This window comes from Phaenicophaeus curvirostris, chromosome Z (genome assembly GCF_032191515.1).
Source record: "Phaenicophaeus curvirostris isolate KB17595 chromosome Z, BPBGC_Pcur_1.0, whole genome shotgun sequence".
In the NCBI taxonomy this organism is placed as follows: domain Eukaryota; kingdom Metazoa; phylum Chordata; class Aves; order Cuculiformes; family Cuculidae; genus Phaenicophaeus; species Phaenicophaeus curvirostris.
This window is the reverse complement of record NC_091431.1, coordinates 41878126-41897795: the sequence shown is the minus strand read 5'-3', so window position 1 is coordinate 41897795 and position 19670 is coordinate 41878126. Positions and strand designations below refer to the sequence as shown.

The window sequence follows — 19670 nt, the reverse complement described above, 5'->3', positions numbered from 1 at the left end:
TTCAGAATGTGTTTTTATAGCTTTCAGCTCTGAACTTTTTTCTCTAATGTCAGTACTGCTGCCTGAATTTTAAGAATTTAAAGTACTCTGGTACGAGTTTTGGCAAATGAATGAAGCCATTGCAAGTGCTCAGGTGTTTCTCTGATACTGAATGTCCTGCTGATCTGGTGATATTTCCTCCTTTATCTGCTTCCACTTTAGAATCAAAGGGAAGTAGAAAGAAAGGGGGAAAATATGATAGTTTATAAAGATGATGAAGAGAGAAAAGCTTGGTGTGGACTGGAGAAATGGAAATCTAGGGAGGCAAAAGGATGACTTTAACTCAAAAGGGGAGAAGGTGAGTTTCACATGGGTGGGTGGGGTGATATGAAAATCTGTAAGAAGAGCAGAGCCCTCTAACTAACCACAAAAATAACTGTTGTCTTGGATGTTTCTCCTAACTGGGGTTGAAAATGAAATTATGTATTGCTTTATGTGGCTTTGCATCACCCTTATTTTTTTTTTTTTCTTGTTGTGGCTGTGTCTGTTCTTTCTCTAAAAATTCTTGGTAGTATCACCTAAAATACAGGAAGTACAGGAATTGTAAGATTTGGTAAGGTGAGAGAAGCAGGTAGCATGATCTCATGCATAAAAAACTGATGTTTATTGTTGAGGTGCTAGTAATTGGCATATGCTCTCATATTTTTGTGTTGAAGGACTGTGTTAAGCAAAATGTACACTTTTCTTCTTCAGCAGAGCAGTCACCTCTCACTTCGCGTGATCTACTTGGACCCTTTTCATGGGAGGGAAAGAGAAAAACATTTAAAACTCAAACTTAGCAGTTATCTCCACCACTGACATTTTCTTAACCAGGCTGGTCAGGGCAGTTGGTTTTACATATCTTTCTCCCATACCTTTTGTTTCCTTGTCACCAGTTCAGTCTGCATTTTGAAGCTGAGACCTGCATCTCACAGGGATGTAATCTCTTACATTTAGAATTATGATAACGGAACTGGAGAGGAAGAAGAAAATCCATTTACCTTTTCACTTGCTGCATAGGAGAAAGACTCTTGCTCCATTGGTGTCATGTTCAGTGTCAGAGAGTGTCTTTCATGGGCTAGAGCTATATCTCTTGTGTTAGGACATGGAATGACTGATGTAGCAGGGCGAATTCTTCCCAGATGTTGCAAGAAGCATACAAAAACTCTGCTTGGCTTTTCCACTACTTTGTGCTAGCCTGATGCACAGTTGAACTGAAAAGATTTTTTTGAAAGATTTAGAATTGAACCAGTTTTGTGAAAGATTTGGAGATACTAGTTCTTAATTTGCCTTGCAAATAATAATCATAGTTGTTATTTTTTTGGTTGCCCTCTGTCTTGCAGTGCTTTCTTGGAAATTTTCTAGGACAGAATTAAGTGAGATATGGACCTCAAATAATTGTAACTGTTGCTCAGAGCCGTTAAATACCAGTGTGTGGTTTATTTACTGTGAAACCTATGAATGTTCTTAAGGTCAGACAAAATCTGACAGGTCTACAAGGAGAAGTTCCCAAATACTGAGATGATAATAGCCCTAAAAGAGCAGGAATATTAGTATAGACAAAAATAACAAACTATTTTCATAACATTTACTTGAAGTCTTTATTAGTTGAATCCATGAAGCAGTAATATCATCCAGAAACTATTTGTTTTACTGAAATATTTGCATTTCTTACTTGATTTTGAGCAGTTGGATGTCATTTGCCAAGCTTACTGTGTAGCCAAGGAGTGCCAGTATCCTCGTGCAGATGGTCATCTTTTCATGTGATACCACTTAAGCAAGTAATAGTCGTGAAAAATAGAGTAAAAATAATGTAGTTTAAACTATGTCCTTATTATGTAGTACCAGTGAAGAAAAATACTAAACTAGCATTATAAATGACATTAGTTAAGTTAGGGCAAGGTGTTAAAAAACATATGCAGTAATCCAACAACACATTTTCTATTTCATAAAGAATACTTCCTTTTCTATGCAAAAAAATTTTGATACTCAGTATTCTAGGTATGTGAACTTTTAACTTGTCAGACTTTTGTAACATATTTGAAAATTATAGTAATTTGATTAAAATGTTGCCTGTAAGGCAAAAGGTTCAGTTAATAGAATCCATATGTAATTAAAATGCAGAACTAAATGTAGTCAGACTCCAGTGACTGGTGCCGTCATATTGATAGTTTTACAGTGGCCTCTGGGGTTGAAAGTTTATGTTAAAGTTACTAATGTAGCTGTGCTCCAGAAAGAGCAAGACAGCTTAGCTGTTTCAGGTATGAGACCATCCTGAAGTGATAGTCACACAACAAAAATAGCTGATGATAGTCTGAATTTTAGGGGTATCTTCCACTGGCAGGTGGTGGGTGCATGACTCTGCTGGAGTCAGGGAATTGCATTTAGAATTGACACTGCTGCATAAACATCCCCAAATGAAGGATCTTGCTGTGAGCAAGTAATGGTGTATTTTTTTAATAATATAGTTACTTAATTCGTGTGAATTCATGTTTGAATCATCTGAAAGTTACAGACACAACACTATGTACCAAGCCACAAAAGAAGTTTAAAAAAATTTCCTGAACTTAAAAAAAAATAAAATTATTTTCTCTGGACAGTTTTAAGAGTCGACATCCTGTGTTAGAGTTCTCTAATCATCACCAGCACAATTTACAATCAGAACACACAGAGAGCCAGTTCAGACCAGCTCATCTGTTGACTTTGGCTGCAGCCCTTAATCTCACTGTGTGCAGCTGCCACTTGAGAGCTGGGGACTCGGCAGAGAGCCGAAGGAGGGTGGGATGCAGGGTTGGTCAAGGCATGAACACATAGGCCTGCTTCATTTCAACAACCGTACACTGCTTTTTTTTAATAGTCTTTTTCATTTTACGGCTTTTTTTTTTTTTTTATTTAAAGAAACCTGAAATTAAATGAGGACCTCTCATGAGCCACTGCGCTCCAGGCATAAGAAATTGTAATGTCTGGCTTCCAGAAACTGTCCCGTCAAAATGTGCTTCTGATTAGGTGGCTTAATTACAGCTGTGAAAACAATGTTGATTTAGGCCTCAAGATTCCAGTGCATGTCAGCCGTTATTAGCTAGCCTTGGACTGAAGCCACCATTTTAAAACTCTGTACCACTAAAGTCACACACTGCCTGACAACTTTTTATTTAGGCAGAAGTGTTGCCAGAAGCAACACATTTTATGCAAAATAGTTTTCATTGCGCAAATTTCAAATGTGACACTGTTGATGGACATATAATGGGTAGTTATGGGTGGACTTCACAAAGTCCAAAATGTAACTTCTGCAAAAAAACCCACACCGACACCACCTCCCCCCCGGCCCCCGATTTCAAATAGTTTATCTAAAGTTTGACTGACATAATGCTTAATTTTAATTCCTTTAATTCAGTTTTATTCCAAATCCAGCATGTTGGTTTAACCACACAATTTTATTGCATCTAAATTTTCCTGACAGTTTCATTTGCTGTTGGGAAATAAAATTGCCATTTTTGCAACATGGGAAATAATGGCTAGTTTCAAAACCAATATGTTTGAAACTTCCTTTGCCTGAAGCAGGTTAAGGCACACACTCAATTTACTTTAGGGGAAAAAAGCTCATTAAATTGTTTTTAATATTTTAATATAATTTAAGTAACTGCTTTCACAGTGGGAAGGCTTATTAGGTCCATGTATTTACACCTGCAGAGAGGTAATTAGATGGTTTCCAATGCTTCAGCTTTTCAGCGTACTTACAGAGTTAATGCTATAAACTCTATAGAAGGATACAATGCATTCACTGCATTTAAACATTACATTTCCACTTGTAGTATTTTGCTTTCAGGTGCTTAAGAAAGAGGTTTAAGTGGTGGTGGTATTTTGGAGGTTCTTTTTAGGCTTTTTCTTGTTTTGTCTCTTCTTAAAATCTCCTTAATGACATGAATTGGCTAAGGAATGTGAGTGAATGTGTGTGTGCATGTGTTAGCACTCGACAGAGGCCTCTACTTTGAAACTGCAAGATCTACATTCTGACTTCGCAGTTGCCTGAAATACCAAATGTCCATGCTGTGCAATTTAATGGAAACCATGAAGTTCCTAAACGACCACAACTTTGTTCCGATGTTAAGCACAAAGTGCATCTTCCAAGTCATTGGCTGAGTTGCAAAAAAGGAGGGTCATGTTTTCAAGAAGCTAATCTCCTTCCCTTTTTTCCCTTTATGGTTTGCATTTCTATGGTTTTAGAAATGTTTCTAGTGAGGTACTGAAACTACCAGTTCACAAACAAGGGACCTCAGTTCCCAGGACTGAAAACAGACCTGAAGCTATGTGAATCTCTTATCCCAAATGCTCTGGCCAATGCAACAGTTGTATCTCCTGTTGGAACAAACTGGAAGTTGATTTAGAGAAACTCATGGTTTGGATAAGGAACAAGTCTAAAGTATAGGTTCTGGTTTGCCCTGTAGAAGTCATTAGGTATTAATTCTCTGCCTGCAGCAGATTAGCAGAGGAAAAGGAAGTGAATGCCTATGTTTCATTTTATTCAGTTTCTGAAGGAGAAATACTAGAAAGAACTTATATTTTCTTTGCAAAGTGGTGTGTGGGGTTTCCTGAAACTGGATGTTACAAGCCCCAGTTGCTGTAGAGGGCAGCTAGGAGTTGGAAGACAGCCACATGATGCCATTTTTCTTAGTAGATATCTTTGCAATGATCTTTCAAAATGTGTTTCACTGGTGAAATGCGATGAGTTTTATTCACCAGCCACGTTTCCTTCATGTTTTCTACACAGTCCTGTTTCTTCCCACACCTCTCAAAGTGACATTTTCAGCTCATCACATTAAAAGAAACTTCTGTGTGTTATTACTTATACAACAAATGCTGCAATAGAAATAAAATTATTGGCAGTGCTAGACAGGCTGTTATTTTGAGAACTGGATATTATAAACCAGGACATTTAACCCTGGGAAAAAGTTTTTACAAAAGAAGAGAGCTGAGGACAGAATTTTACTGGCTTTACAGAAGAAAAGGAGACAAATTCACTTCTTTCCAGACTCAGGGAAACTTTACTCGGGCCAGAAGGTGCTTCCTCCTCCCCTTTGAAGAAGTTATTTCAAGAAAGAGAGCTGAGAAGCTTCTATTATTCCCTGCTAAACTGTGGCTAAACATAAAGGGATCTAAGACTGTGAATTGGCTAAGAAATTTTCGGAGGGGATTAAAGCATAGCTGTGCCTGAATGAGTCTAGCTCAGATAACTTAAATGGCGAATGAATCTCTACAATCCAGATTTTCATCTTCCTGATATTTTCTTGACATTTTAAATTTAGATCCTGTAAAATACACGGTTGTAAGTAATTGTTTTCTTGTTCTGATACCTTTTTTGGTTTTATGTTTCAAGCCAAGTATGTAATAATAATCTTGATTTTTCAAATAATTTTTGTTTTCTTCAGTTTATGTGATGGTTCAGTTAAAGAGAGAGATTTAGAAATAAATGTGCTTCTAAAACTTTTCTTTCCCATTTTACAAAAATTTGGAGTTTTATTGGCTTGCTTCAGAAGTGCTACCTTTTGGAAAGGGTGGAAACTCTTTTCAGTGAACAGTCAATTGACTTTTTTTTTTTTTGTAGAAGGGAGGGTACCTTTACAATGCACAGTAAGCAATAAAATTTATTAAAATACAAGCAACAATAGTGTGGTTAATCATAAGCAGAGTTTCTCTGCTGCATGTGTTGGCATTAGGAAAGCTAAGTGGTATCATTATGATGATGCAATGATTCCATTTAGTCCTCTTCAGACAGTCTAACTGCTATAATTTCTACACCTTTTTAGAGAGGGACCCATGGAAAGTTTAAAGTCACATTGCTTTAAGATGCCATATTCTTGGAACTGACCTTAAACTGAAATCGACCCATAAACTCATAGTTCAGTTAGTGTCACCATAATGCTGACGTGACAATGCTTTCCTTTCTTAAATTTGCGTGTATTCACCAATATTTTGAAAGCCTTTTGTCCTATCTAGGTGTTGCAAGTAATTTTGTTTTGATTTGTACATCTCATAACATCCTGTGGCTCTAGGGAGTTCTTGTTTTATTTAATAACTTCTTGAAGTTTACTAGACTTCAAATATGGGATTTTTTTTTTAGAAGAGAATAATTTATGCAGGAACTTTCGATAAAGGAATTTAAAGAGCCATTCTGGTACAAGGAACACCAAATTACTGAAACATCCCTGTGTAAAACTATTTTTTAAGTTTTTTTCACAGCTTTCTTGTTTTACAAATGAAAAAGCTAAAGAAACCTCTGTCCAGTTCTCCTTTTATGTTCCTTACTGTTCTGATAAAAATTTTACATGTCTGATGAAATTTTGTAGTGTTTTATGTGGTGGTACTGGGTCCTGGTTTTTGGATTCTTTGTGTGTGTGCTTTGAGAACACACATTTGGCATGTGTAATTGAAAGGTTGAAATTGCATTAGCATTTTTTAATGCTAATTTTCATAAAATATGATTGGTATGCAGGAAATAATAGTTCCATTTGCCTAGTGGACTCGCTCTAACTGCGTATTCAGCCTCACAGAAAGTGATGATCTAGTACCTGAGCTGAGAGCAGTCCTTAAAGGCTGATTGTACTCAGGCATCTAATAAAGTATAAAAAGTTCTGTTCCAGTAATTATTATTTGATAATAATTTCAGTCTGAGGTATAACTGTATATATAAATTTAGCCAAAACTAAGGGAGACAGTAAACCTAGCTCACCCACACTCAAGTTGTTTATAACTGATAAGCTTGATTCCTTGCCCAGTCAATGTAATTTGGATCTTGCATTTACAAAAGACCTACATGTTAGCCATCAACTGAAATAGAGCTTAAAATATTTTTTTTAGGCTATTCAGATATCAACCGATATTTTATAAGCAATACTGCTGGAAAGCCAGCTGTTTTTCCTGACTGTGACTGGTGTAAAACTACCCTTTAGAACTCTGTTGAATGTACACTGCTTCAAATACTGCATGCAATTTGTGGGAGAAGGAGTAATTCTTTCCTGAGGTTACTTCAGCTAAGTTTTACTGGGGATGAATGAACATTAAAGTGCTTGGTTTGGATAAACCAAGAAAAGTTTGAAAATGATCCCAAACCTACAGGGAGCCAAGTATACCTCTTCCGAGAAAACCTTCCTCTAAGCTAATTTATAGGGAAAGGAGATGTAGCCATTATCAGGATTCTGGCTGGGAGGTAGCAGGCTACGCATCTACAGTGGACAACCAGGAAAACATACGCTGCACTGGCCAGTGTTAAAACAGTGGAATCCTTTGTCCTCCTAATACCTTGATGATCTTAATAACGGACATTAATTTTGAGAAATGAAGTTGACAGTAGTAACAGTTCACTTCTAAGCCTGTGGTATAAGTCAGTAATTTTTTGCTCTGTCATTAAAAGATCTTTTTAAGAGGCTACTCAGTTTAATACAGTTATTTATATGAACTGAGGCTTAGATTAGCCCATAGCCTAATGCAGATGCGGATGTTATTACTCAGCATGCAAGTGTTTGTGTTTGTATAACATTGCAATCAGTCTGTTTTTCAAATAGGTTGCATAAAACAGATCTGTATCAAGTTTATGATCCTAATTCTATTGTCTCCTAGGAGCTAACATCAATCTGTTTGTTAGAGGACGCTAAAGGTCTTCAATTAATAAGATTGGCATTTCCCTTCTCACTTCAGGGTTATGGACAACAGTAGAATATGTTCTCACAACCAAGTGGACCAATATCACTTTTTGTTCACCTAAAGATTCTTTGAGACATCTGCAACAATATCCTGCACTAAAAGACCTTGTGTGTCTCTGGCATTTCATTTTAAGTCCAAGCAATACTGTTTTCTTACTTGAAATCAAGAGAAATATTCCCTACTTTTTTTTCATTGCTGCAACACTACCCATTTTTGCATCAGCAACTTCAACCAGAGCTATGCAAGTTCCAAGTCCTTGCAACTTGCATCTTTTCATCACCTTTTGTAAATATAAGTTGGTTCTGTGTCGTTGCTATAAATTCCTGATGAGACAGGTGTCTGCTTTACACCTCAATCAATATATTTCCTTTTTTATTTCCTTCCCTCTTGCTTATGGCTTCTCTTGAGCTTCCACTTTGTACAAACTGGATGTCTGCTTCTCTTTATGAAAACAAGATTTCTTGTGTAAAAAATACCCTGTCAGTGTTGGAGAGAACTTCAAGGGGATTTGTCCCTGTAGATATGCTGGGAAAGCGAATAGGTTACATAACATGTGTGAACTTGCTGGAGTTTAGCAAACACCAGAATCTGAAAGGGCTTTGTGGATAGTCTTGAGTCTGCAGTTCTATTAGCTGAAAACCGTAAGGGCACTAGGAGGCGTTTGCTACAGCAATGCTCCTGGTTCCGCTGTTCAAACACCAGTACTCATCCAAACTTTTTCATGCTTGGTTACCAGTTGCCTTTTCAGCAAAGAGTACTTTAACATCATCAGTACCTATTGCATACTGGATTTTTAAAGGCCTTTTCTGACCTACTCCATGTATTTGAGACAAATACAGGTGAGACTAGTGGTGAACAAACTGGAGTATTCTCAAGACATCTGTCTGGAAAGTAACAGTGAGTTCCATGTCTGTTCTTGTCTTTACATAAGCTATCAGGAGAATCCTAAAGTGTTGATTTCCATTTTTAAATAGTTAATTTGTTTTGTTAGCTACATAGATTTATATTTGTGAATATTGTTCCTCAAAAATATTGCCTATTTTGCAGAAATGCGTAGCAAAAATTAGTCTTCTGAATGCCTAAAGATTTTTAATGTAAGGAAGCTGAATCATGAAGACACTTTAATTGTTCCTAGACCTTTCTTCTTTATGTTCTTGAATGTTACTATTAGAAATAATTACTTTTACTGTCTTTTCTCTTTGCATCCACGTTGCTGATACAGTATATCTTTATTAATTATAAGACAACAGAAGTATTTTACCGAATCAATGTAATTTCTTTTTTGCCAAAATGTTTATGATGATTAGCTCTACTATTCTGCATTAAAATTAGTCTTTGGTAAAAAGGTAGATTAATGCGCCACTGGCAAAGATCTGCTGTCCTTTTCCTTTTTAGTAGCAGAATGCCTAAGTCGTAGGTGCTCCATTTTGGGGCAAACAGACAAAAAAGAAGGTAACTAAGAATTTTGCTGTGTATGAGCAGTTAGAGGGCAAGCAGACACCATGCACCTTGACCACCTATTATGAAGCTTTTTGCTGCAATGTCAAGTGAAAGAGAGTTAATTGGGTGAAGCTGTAGAGCATGTTAGGGGCATGGTAAAGGGTTGCTGTCTGACAGCTGAATGTCAGCAGAAGCTAGTGAAGTGTGGCTGAGAGACAGAGACCTGTCACAAAGTTCATGTGGACTATAGCACAGTTAGGGAGATGAAATGTGGTTCTGTCTCACTTTCTCCCTCATTGCATTCAAGCACCTTAAGATTTCACACTGTATGTGTCAACCCTTGTTCTCTAAGCTGTTTTCTTCTAACACTTCTACATTCAAATGATTGGACAGAAGATGCTAATGTTTGGCAAAATGAATGTAAATACACTTTTTTCTGCTAGAGCAGCAGTATACATGCAACTCAAATGAAACTTTGAAAGCTTACGTCAGACAGTCACACTGCCTAGGAATTCAGCCGATAACTGAATACCTTTCTCAAGAGAGTATGAATTTTGACACTTTTTAACTAGTTGGATAGGGACTGTTTTCACAGTAGCGCTGGCAGAAGAAAAGGCTAAATTGGGAAGACTACTTTGTCAGACACTTGTCCCTCAGCATGGTGGTGTGAGTGTTAGTCTCTTGTTGTAGTCGCCTTCTCCTCTTCCTTCCATAAAAAAGTGAAGAGATGCATGGGAATCATGAGAGAGAGAGAAATACTGATCTGAGGCAATGGAAAGCTGTAGGGAGATGCACGTAGCAGGAAAGGCTTTCTTGGAACAAAGAGGACCATCAGTGAAAGATAGTGACAGTCTTATACACTGATGCAAAACGTGTAGAGGTATCACAACAGCTTAGTAGGACTACATTGTACCTTTTAATGTAGTTTGCAACATGCAGTATTAGATAAAGCAATAACCATTTGGTTTAGCTACTCAGATTGAAAATAAATAAAAGTTGCTTCAGTTTTTGGAAAGTGTAAAACAGTGGTAGGCAGTATGGACAAAAAGTACTAAAGTATTGGGAAACTTGGATTGGAATCAATGCCGACTGAGCATTTCACAACACAATAGTGCAGTACATACTTTGCATAATGCTCTATTATAACTAGTGTAATGCAGAGAATTTGACCTGAACTTGGGAGACTTCTGTTTGTATTCCAATGAAGCACTTGGATATATAGACTGTATGGTGGATTTGTACCAAAATATTTAGAAATCATCAAAATTAGCAATTCAAAACCAAATTTCCTTTAAACAAGAAAATACTGAAGACAAGGTTTTCATATGATGTGAAAGTCTATCCAGTCCTGTGTGTTCTTCAAACATACCAGGTTTAAGTATGTTTAAATAAAACAGGATTTTCTTTTAGAAAAACAAATACAATATTATGAAAGGTCTCTTAGTTGCTTTTAATTGAGGCTCTGGAGTGTGATTTCACTGAATGCATTAAATGCTAAAGCATTAGAAAAGCAGGAAAAAATATTTCCAGATATTTCAGACTCATGTTTGTTTAAAAACTCCCGAAAGTGGAAGAGGGAATTCTTTGATAATCAAAAAAGCCATTAGTATTGTTGGCTAGCAACACCCAAAATGTGTTGTGCTTCTACCTTTCTGACTTAATATGTAATGAGTTGGCAGCCCGTTGAATTATTCTCTGATAGCAAATTGTTTGCAGAATCCAGGCAGAAGTGCTGACAATTAAAATTTAAACAGAATGTTACCGTTTTCCTACTTCGTGTCAGAGCACAGATTTAGTCCTACTGCCTTAGCATACAGAATTGCAGAGTCATTGAAATGGGAAACAAACCTTTCCGTTTTGGCCAGCATACATTCCTGCTTTGAAAAAGTTTGTTAACTGGCCCATACTTTACTGACACCCACTAATAATACTTTACATCTTAAGCTCCGGTTTCCAGCTTTATCATCAGTCTGATGTTTTATTTATTTCACTGAGAGTGAGAAATGGCTCTTGAAGTTACTTTTAACAGCAAAAGAAGGAGCAGCATACTGGAAGTTCATCGGCATTTTCTGGCAAAAGGCATCTCAGTTTTGGAAACAGCAGTCTAAGAAGGTGGTTGTGAATGATCTGAAATTGTGCATCTTCCTCTGTAGGGAAATAGGTTTTCCACATAAGTGCTGCAAAATGGTTATTGAAGACAGTGGTTGTTTCTTTAACACTTACTGGAATTGCAATTGCTGCAGCGAAATGATGCGAACTACAATGATAATATAGGTAGGAGAAGCTGAAAAGAACATTATTGGCTGTTTGATTTGCTGTCTGCTCATATTACTGTGTATATGTGTGTTCTAGACTTGGGGTGAGAGCAATCAGTATCAGAAATCAATTGCAGAGAAATAAGTTGACTGTTTCCCACTTTACCCCCACCACTGTCTGCATCTGTGCTTACTTAACATTTCTTCCTACTCTTGAGGGACAGTACTAGAACCTTTCTAGAGATTTTTGGGTGTGCTAGAATTCAGAAGAAACTATGGTGTGCCCTCTGCATTTCTATTTGCTGTCAAGTGTCCTCACACACAGGTGAAGTGATTTCCAGATCACAATTTGGCCTTGTAATTTAACAATTGTCTTTAATTTGCCTTGAGATACAACACCAAACATATTACTGAATCTGCATCATCACACAGGGAACACATGTAACTGAGTCTTTGTATTACCATAGAATCATAGAATAACCAGCTTGGAAGAGACCCACTGGATCATCGAGTCCAACCATTCCTAAATTTATTCATTCTTAACCTTGAGATGATCCTAACCTTGAGATGGTTGAATTTTATTCAGTCATTGACATACATCTTTGCCTCCTGGAAACATTACTCTACCTGGGTGATGTACGACAAATTATGTTGTTGATGTCAGCATTATTCTTTCTACCTTTTAGTTTTGTCTCTTACTCCATCATTTTCTGTTCTGATTCCAGGCAATTTCATTACTTTCTTACCTCAGTCAGAGCCCTATAAGCAAGGTGGTTATTCACAGCCCAGAAGCCTTAACTCAAACTTCACCACTTTTTAATATGATGATTTTTTTTGTGAAATATAATGTTATATGTCATAAGTAAGTGGAAGTGGAGCTTGGGCTACTGTGTTTTGAAATTGAATGTTTGAAAGCAGTTTAAAGTGATGAAAATTAGTGGTGGGAGATCCCAAAACAGTAAGGAGTTGCAGTCGTAACGTTCAAGTAGTATTAAAGAGTTGTAGTGTGGTATTATAAAGAAAATTGTTGTCCTGTAAAATTATTTTTGTGTAGACTTTGATGGCTGAATGATTTGTGACTTCTGGTCTGGTTCTAATTTTAATCCTACAGTTGAAGATAAACAATATACTTCTAACAGTGATTTTTTTGTGCAGTTATCTGTTTGCACCGCTGTCAGAACACGTACATAATCTTCTGATTCCAAGTGTCTAACTGTGCACATTATTCAACAGGTATTGATATATAAAAGCAAAACAGGTTGTCTTTGATCACAACATGATGCTTTTGAGTAGGCTGACATTGCAATAAAAACATATATAAGGATTTCATACATGACGATGTTATAGTATTTCCTTACAGTATCATACATAATAAAGCAACCCACTATAATTCAGTTTTAACTGTGGTAAAACAGCTCATGTATCACGAGACAACTAGATCCTAAACGTAATCATGAGTTAGTCACAGAAGAAAAACTGTAGAGAAGAATTGTTTTAGACATCTTTTTCCATGTCTAATACTAGAAGATTGCTTCAGTTAACTGTAGTTTATAAAGCAATTATTCCATAATATAGACTAACCTTTCATATTTTGGTCTTTGGGAAAACATGTTTTATACTGTTAGACTATCAAACTTTGAAAAATGACCATAAGAGATGACCAATTACTATATGAAATAAATATCTTGAAAGCATATTTTTGCTAGACGTATTGTGTCCTAAACATCTATTTACCTGATGAAGTGTAACAGTTTAGATGGAATCATTTACAGCTTATCAGGTAAATAAAAGTGCTGCGTGAAAGATTTACCTGAACAGACACCTTATTTAAGATACATAATGCCTGTTTTAAAAATTACCTAAATGCATATTTATATGATGGATTGTTAACGCAGCTCTGGCACAGTCATTTGGGTTTGTCAGTTTAATACATGTTTTATAAAGGTGTCTAAATACAATAACATTCAAAGAGGTCTGTTGGGGAAATCATAACTGCCTTTAAAATTACTGCATGCAGGTATGTGTTCAAATAATGAGTTTTAAAACAGTACTGAATGTTTTTCTGTCTAACCTACAGAATCCTGTTTTCTTACTCATCAGGAATGTATATAATTACATTGAATCAAACCAGTTCTTAAAAGTAGCAGCTTTTTTTTTTTTTACATCAGTCACATTGCCAATAGATCTGATTTGCCTTCTATTATCAATGAATAGTATTCTATTCTTTGTGCAAAGAACACTGGATCTGGATAACTACAACAGAGTGTTTTTTCCCCCAGCAGTGAAGCTTTTACTGTAACATAGTCTATTGACTTGCTGCCAATCATTAAGTTTCATACGTTTTTTTTGCAACTCTCAAAGGAAATCTGATTTCTTATCTTCTTACTGGGATTTTGATGCCATGTTCTTCAAAAAAAAAACAAACCCAACCTTTACTACGTCTGGCAAGAGAGTAGTATGAGAGTGTAATTGTAGCATGTGATTTTTACTCATTGTGGTATACTGATTAACAAACCAATAGGTTTAAATTTATCTTCAGTGTTTGTTATCCAGAGGGAAGCCTGTTTATAGTTTATATGTTACTGATTTCATTTTTTTTACACACAGAAGTATTTTAAAACATCACAAGTTATTTGTATATTTTGATATTGTCATGAAATTTTTTAATGAATTACTTATTTTAGGTAGAATTTTGGCTATGTGATTGGCTGATGAAAGTGTACAAGTCACAGACAGTTAATCAGTCTAACAGGTGAATGCCTTCATCGGAATCTCTTTTGAGATGTACTGATAGAAATGCAGTGAATCTCATTTGTGCTTTGGCTTTTTAGTGGTTCCCATTCTGTACAGCATTGCACCCCAAAGGACTGAAAAACTAGAGTCATAGAGATCGTACTTGCTGGATTTGCTCTTTATTTCATCCTCTTCACCACCATGCTTTAGAAAGGCACTCAAGGCACTGTCTAGCTGCCTCCTTGAAACAGTCATCCAAATTTTCTACTGCATGGATTCTTAATGAACATCTAACATAACCTAGCTGTTTACAGTAGCTGCAGTATTGCTTGTGGTGAATCAGAAAATCAAAAGTCCATATCAAAGGAAACTGTTGAAGTAGGTGTTAGAGGCAACCATTGATTTTTGTCCAGCAGTAGTAAGAGTGGAGAGGGGAATCTTTCATGAGTGTGTCTTTATACATATCATTGAGTCTGGATTTGTTGAAATATGAATATACATGTACCTTTCTGCCTCTGTCTGGTTATCTATGAGTATGTAAATTGGAATCTGTGCCTCTGTACGTACGCATTTCTGCCTCTCTGTGCATATGTTTATATATGCATGTATACTCTTCCTGAAATGCCAAAGCATTTAAAACCTGAAACACACCATAACAGTCTTTCAGTGTCTTTACTTTTGTCTTTCCCATAATTATGCTTTGCATGAGGTTTTCATATAAGTTACGACATGATGAAATAATTGATGGTTATTTCCATAGCTATATAGTGCATTGGGTAAATTACCTTGGTAAAAGGCAGAAGAGCAATATGGCATTGTGTTTTTTTAAGTTCATATGTTGTTATGGATATTTTAGGAATACAGAGCGTTTGCAGGGGGATTTAGCATTTAAAAATTATTAATGCTGATATACTGATATTAGCCATAATCTTTCAAAGTAGGATGAACAATGTTTTGGTGCTGGAAGTTATTCATTGTAATCTAACCTTCATAACTGTTTGACTGGATGTCAAGATTCATTGAAATATGAATCATGTTCCCCATCAGCGTACATTCAGTCTATGTTCTCTGGCCATCTTCTAATGGGATATGTGTTTGATGTAAACTGGTATTTAAAAGTAGATGAATACCTTCCATGGTAAGCCTGGCATGTTTTTTGTAATTATGGTGACAGCGAGACTGTAGAATAAGTTTATTTACTTGATTTAAAAAAAAAAACCACCTAGAAATGATAATGAGGAGGGGTAAAAGTTTTCTGTAAAGTAGGCTAGGCTATTGTTTCCTAACACTCAGTATTGCATAACAATCTAGCTGATGTCCTGCTTAGTAAAGATGAATTATGTAATGAATGGAATATATATTGAGGTACCATATATTTTAAGTGTTTGAAACAAGAAACATATTTGTGCAAATGCTTCATATACATACCTTTGTGAAAGGCATAATGAAATTAATTTTCTTGCTTGTTTAAGAGTAAACATAGATTCTTTTTTTATTTGACTTTTTATTGTTACTTTATTTTACTCCAGGAATCAAGAGGGAGTTCAAATCTCAACATGACTTCAAGCTAGGAATTCAGCCTGACCAGAGTTGTATCCCAGATTTTTTGGCATTGAAAGCTGAACCTGACACATCCTACAGTTTTATGCACAACAGAGGCAGTTCTCAGTCTTCAGTCTGTTCCTTCAAGCTGAATGTCACATCTAGTCCCAAAAGAACAATGGAAAATGGATTTTCAGATGCTTTGTATCAATAATCTTTTAGAAGGAAAAAATTGCATTAATGTAAAATGATGCAATTAAAGTGTAATTTTATTGCTACCTTTGAATTGTAATTCAGTGTGGGTATTCTTTGACATCAATTTTCTGTTTTTATGAAAATGTGCATTCATACGTTCGCATTTCTGCGCTTCTTATTCTTTGCATATTGAAATAGTTGTCTTTAAAAAAACTTTTATTTATTGCAGTTGTTCATTTTTTATGTAGTATATTTTTAAATGTTAAAGAATGACACATTTGGGGTAATTTTCCTCAGTCTTTAAAAAAAAAATCAATAAGCCATTTTAGTCTCTATCTATCAAAGTTGTTTCATACTTGTCTATTTTAAAGCAGGACTGCAATACTTTAATAGGATTGAGAGAGCTATTTGAAATGTATGCCAATGATTCCTGTCATTTCATGGCAGCCCTGCCATGGTTCACTGAGCCCCCTCTTTTCTCTTGTCAGCTCAACTGAAGACAAGCATTTAGTTGCAAACTTTAAGCAGGTTGTGCAAAACAGAAATGATGTGACTGCTTCTCTTCCTGCACAATAATGTCACTGCTGGTCAATGTGAGAAGGTCAGGTTGCTCCTTGTAAAGCTACATGATACTGCTTGCCTATTTGAACAAGTTAAGTTAACTGCTGAATCTGGTCCCTGCAGGCGCTGAAAACTCACCCTTTTATCAAGTCTGCATTTCATAAGAAAGAACAATTGTGCAGGGAGGATTTCTGATGATATGTTTATGTACTTTATAAGGACAGTTCCCAAACCAGTGTTGCAGGTAATAAATTTGGTTTAAGCTGAAAGTCTTAAAGTAATGGCTGTTTTGACCTTCAAATAGACTCTTTTTTTTGTTGTTGGTGGTAGGACCCAGGAGTGACGCCCATCTTTGATGCTGACAGAATTTAAAGCAAGGCCATTGCCCTGCATTTTCTGCCTTGTAGCACACAAAAGTAAAATTGTATGTCAGGCCGAGATGTCGGGGAGCTGACAAGATGCCCCAGTGACATTTCAGCTGGAAAGAGCAAGTGTCTTGCAACCAAGTGGTCAAATATCAAATAATAGGTCAAGCAGGAAGGAGCTGAGTTCTAACCACAAAGAGGTTTCTGGTAACTTACTTGACAAGCTTTTGGGCGCTTTGTGGCTTGACAAAGTGATGTTCTGTTGGGTATCGCTAGACAGACTGTTCTTTATCGCCTTCAGAAGATCAGACATTGACATTGATTAAACTCTTTAACCCTTAAAGGTTAAATCCTAGCAGTTTCATCATTGTGAAAGAAGAACAAAAGAAAATTTGTAATATACTATTTGTTTTCATATTAATCACTGAACTCCCCCGTGCTATTAACTTTTGATGTGCTATGTAGTTTTTGACAAAAAGATTGAATGCAAAATCTATATAATAGATTGTTTGTCATTATGGGCCAGTGATACATTAGAAAAATAATATTATGCATTATAGAATTTGTAATTTCTTCTGATATGTCAAATGCAGGATTTGATTTTAAAGCTTCCCACCTACTAATGATATTCCATTTTGGATGGAAAAAAAATTTTGCATAAATAATATACCACTGACAAATACCCAAGTCTCCCAAATACTCTTTTTTTTTCAAGTACCAAAAAAGCTAAAATAAATCTCTTATTTACAACAAAAGAACTTCGATCAATGATAGCTTCAAGTTTTCAGGTATTTCCCTATTGTGCAACTCCATTGCTCACAGCCATGATGTGCATATGTGTCTGTATACTAATATTATTTTTCTTTCTGAAATCAGTATCTTACCAAGTCTAGGAATAGCCTCCTCCAGTTAGAATCATAGAATAACCAGGTTGGAAGAGACCCACCAGATCATCGAGTCCAACCGTTCCTATCAAACACTAAACCATGCCTCTTAGCACCTCATCCACCCGTGCCTTAAACACCTTCAGGGAAGGTGAATCAACCACCTCCCTGGGCAGCCTGTTCCAGTGCCCAATGACCCTTTCTGTGAAGAATTTTTTCCTAATGTCCAGCCTAAATCTCCCCTGGCGGAGCTTGAGGCCATTTCCTCTTGTCCTGTCCCCTGTCACTTGGGAGAAGAGGCCAGCACCCTCCTCTCCACAATCTCCTTTCAGGTAGTTGTGGAGAGCAATGAGGTCTCCCCTCAGCTTCCTCTTCTCCAGGCTAAACAACCCCAGCTCTCTCAGCCGCTCCTCGTAAGACTTGTTCTCCAGCCCCTTCACCAGCTTTGTCGCTCTTCTCTGGACTCGTTCCAGACCTTCAACATCCTTCTTGTGGTGAGGGGCCCAGAACTGAACACAGTATTCAAGGAGCGGTCTCACCAGTGCCGAGTACAGAGTGAGAATAACCTCCCTGGACCTGCTGGTCACGCCGTTTCTGATCCAAGCCAAAATGCCATTGTCCTTCTTGGCCACCTGGGCACACTGCTGGCTCATGTTCAGCCGCTGTCAACCAACACCCCCCGGTCCTTCTCCTCCAGGCAGCTTTCCAGCCAGACTTCTCCTAGTCTGTAGCACTGCACAGGGTTGTTGTGCCCCAAGTGCAGGACCCGGCATTTGGCCTTGTTAAACCTCATGCCCTTGGACTCTGCCCAGCGGTCCAGCCTGTTCAGATCCCTTTGCAGAGCCTCCCTACCCTCCAGCAGATCCACACTTCCACCCAGCTTAGTGTCATCCGTAAACTTGCTGAGGGTGCACTCAATGCCTTCATCCAGGCCATTGATAAAGACATTGAACAGGGCTGGACCCAGCACTGAGCCCTGGAGAACCCCACTTGTAACTGGCCTCCAGATGGAGTTAACGCCATTTAGCACCACTCTCTGGGCCCGGCCATCCAACCAGTTTTCCACCCAGGAGAGTGTGCGCCTGTCCAGGCCAGAGGCTGACAGTTTCCTGAGCAGAATGCTGTGAGAAACTGTGTCAAAGGCTTTACTGAAGTCCAGGAAGATACATCCACAGCCTTTCCCTCATCCAGCAGCCAAGTCGCTTTGTCATAGAAGGCGATCAGGTTAGTTTGGCAAGACTCCAGTTACTGCTCCAAGTGTAGGTTCCTGTGATTTCACAGGAGCCATGGCAGTTCCAAACTGAGTATAGTTAACAGGAATAATCTAGTAAAATATAATTTCTCACAAGAGCTAGCTAGTATATTTTCATTGAATGGAGGATGTCTACCTCATTTACTCAGTTTAAATATTGACCAACTCTGAGTTGCAGACTATTTTTCTTAAACTATCCAATTTGAAGAGACTTTGAAGTATCTTTTGTTCGGATGTCCAATGTCCCGTTTCTACAGGAAAGCTCCTCTTTCTTATATTGAGAATAAGTTATTAAGTAGTAAACTGAATCATCATTTGTCAAATACTCCTGTGTTGCTTTTCCAGGCATCTGATAAATTGAAGTTTGTGATAAACTCCAAATGAATAGAAGAAATCCAGCTGGCAGTATCTCCAGTTAGTATTTTACAAATGGTACCACCAAAGCATTTATTTCCCCTTTTATGGACACAATAAAAATAATGCTTGTGTAGGATGTGGCAGCATGGCTCAGTAACAGTAGCTGCCAAAAGAGCGGCTAAGAGACTGTTTTATACCATCTGCTTTCTCTGGCTTGCTTTGAAAATTGTGGAGTTCGAGACCTTGATCCTTACTTTCAGAGCTATTCATGGTTTGGGCCTAGGATTTCAAGAGGACTGCTGCTAGCTGTATAATCTCAGCTCCATCATCAGCACTGCTCCCACATCCAAACACTTTCCTTAGAATAAAG

The 19670-nt window shown here is 37.2% G+C and overlaps 1 protein-coding gene across 2 annotated transcripts in view; it reads left to right on the top strand.

Moving 5' to 3' along the window:
* Window positions 1-15846, top strand: part of CCDC171 (coiled-coil domain containing 171) — a 148404-nt gene extending 132558 nt beyond the window's left edge. For both annotated transcript variants that reach the window (XM_069879831.1, XM_069879832.1), the window contains one exon: window positions 15674-15846. In XM_069879831.1, the coding sequence (XP_069735932.1) occupies window positions 15674-15715 (42 nt within the window). In that variant the 3' untranslated portion in view covers window positions 15716-15846. The remainder of the gene's footprint in view (window positions 1-15673) is intronic.
* The last annotated feature ends 3824 nt before the right edge of the window (window positions 15847-19670 follow it).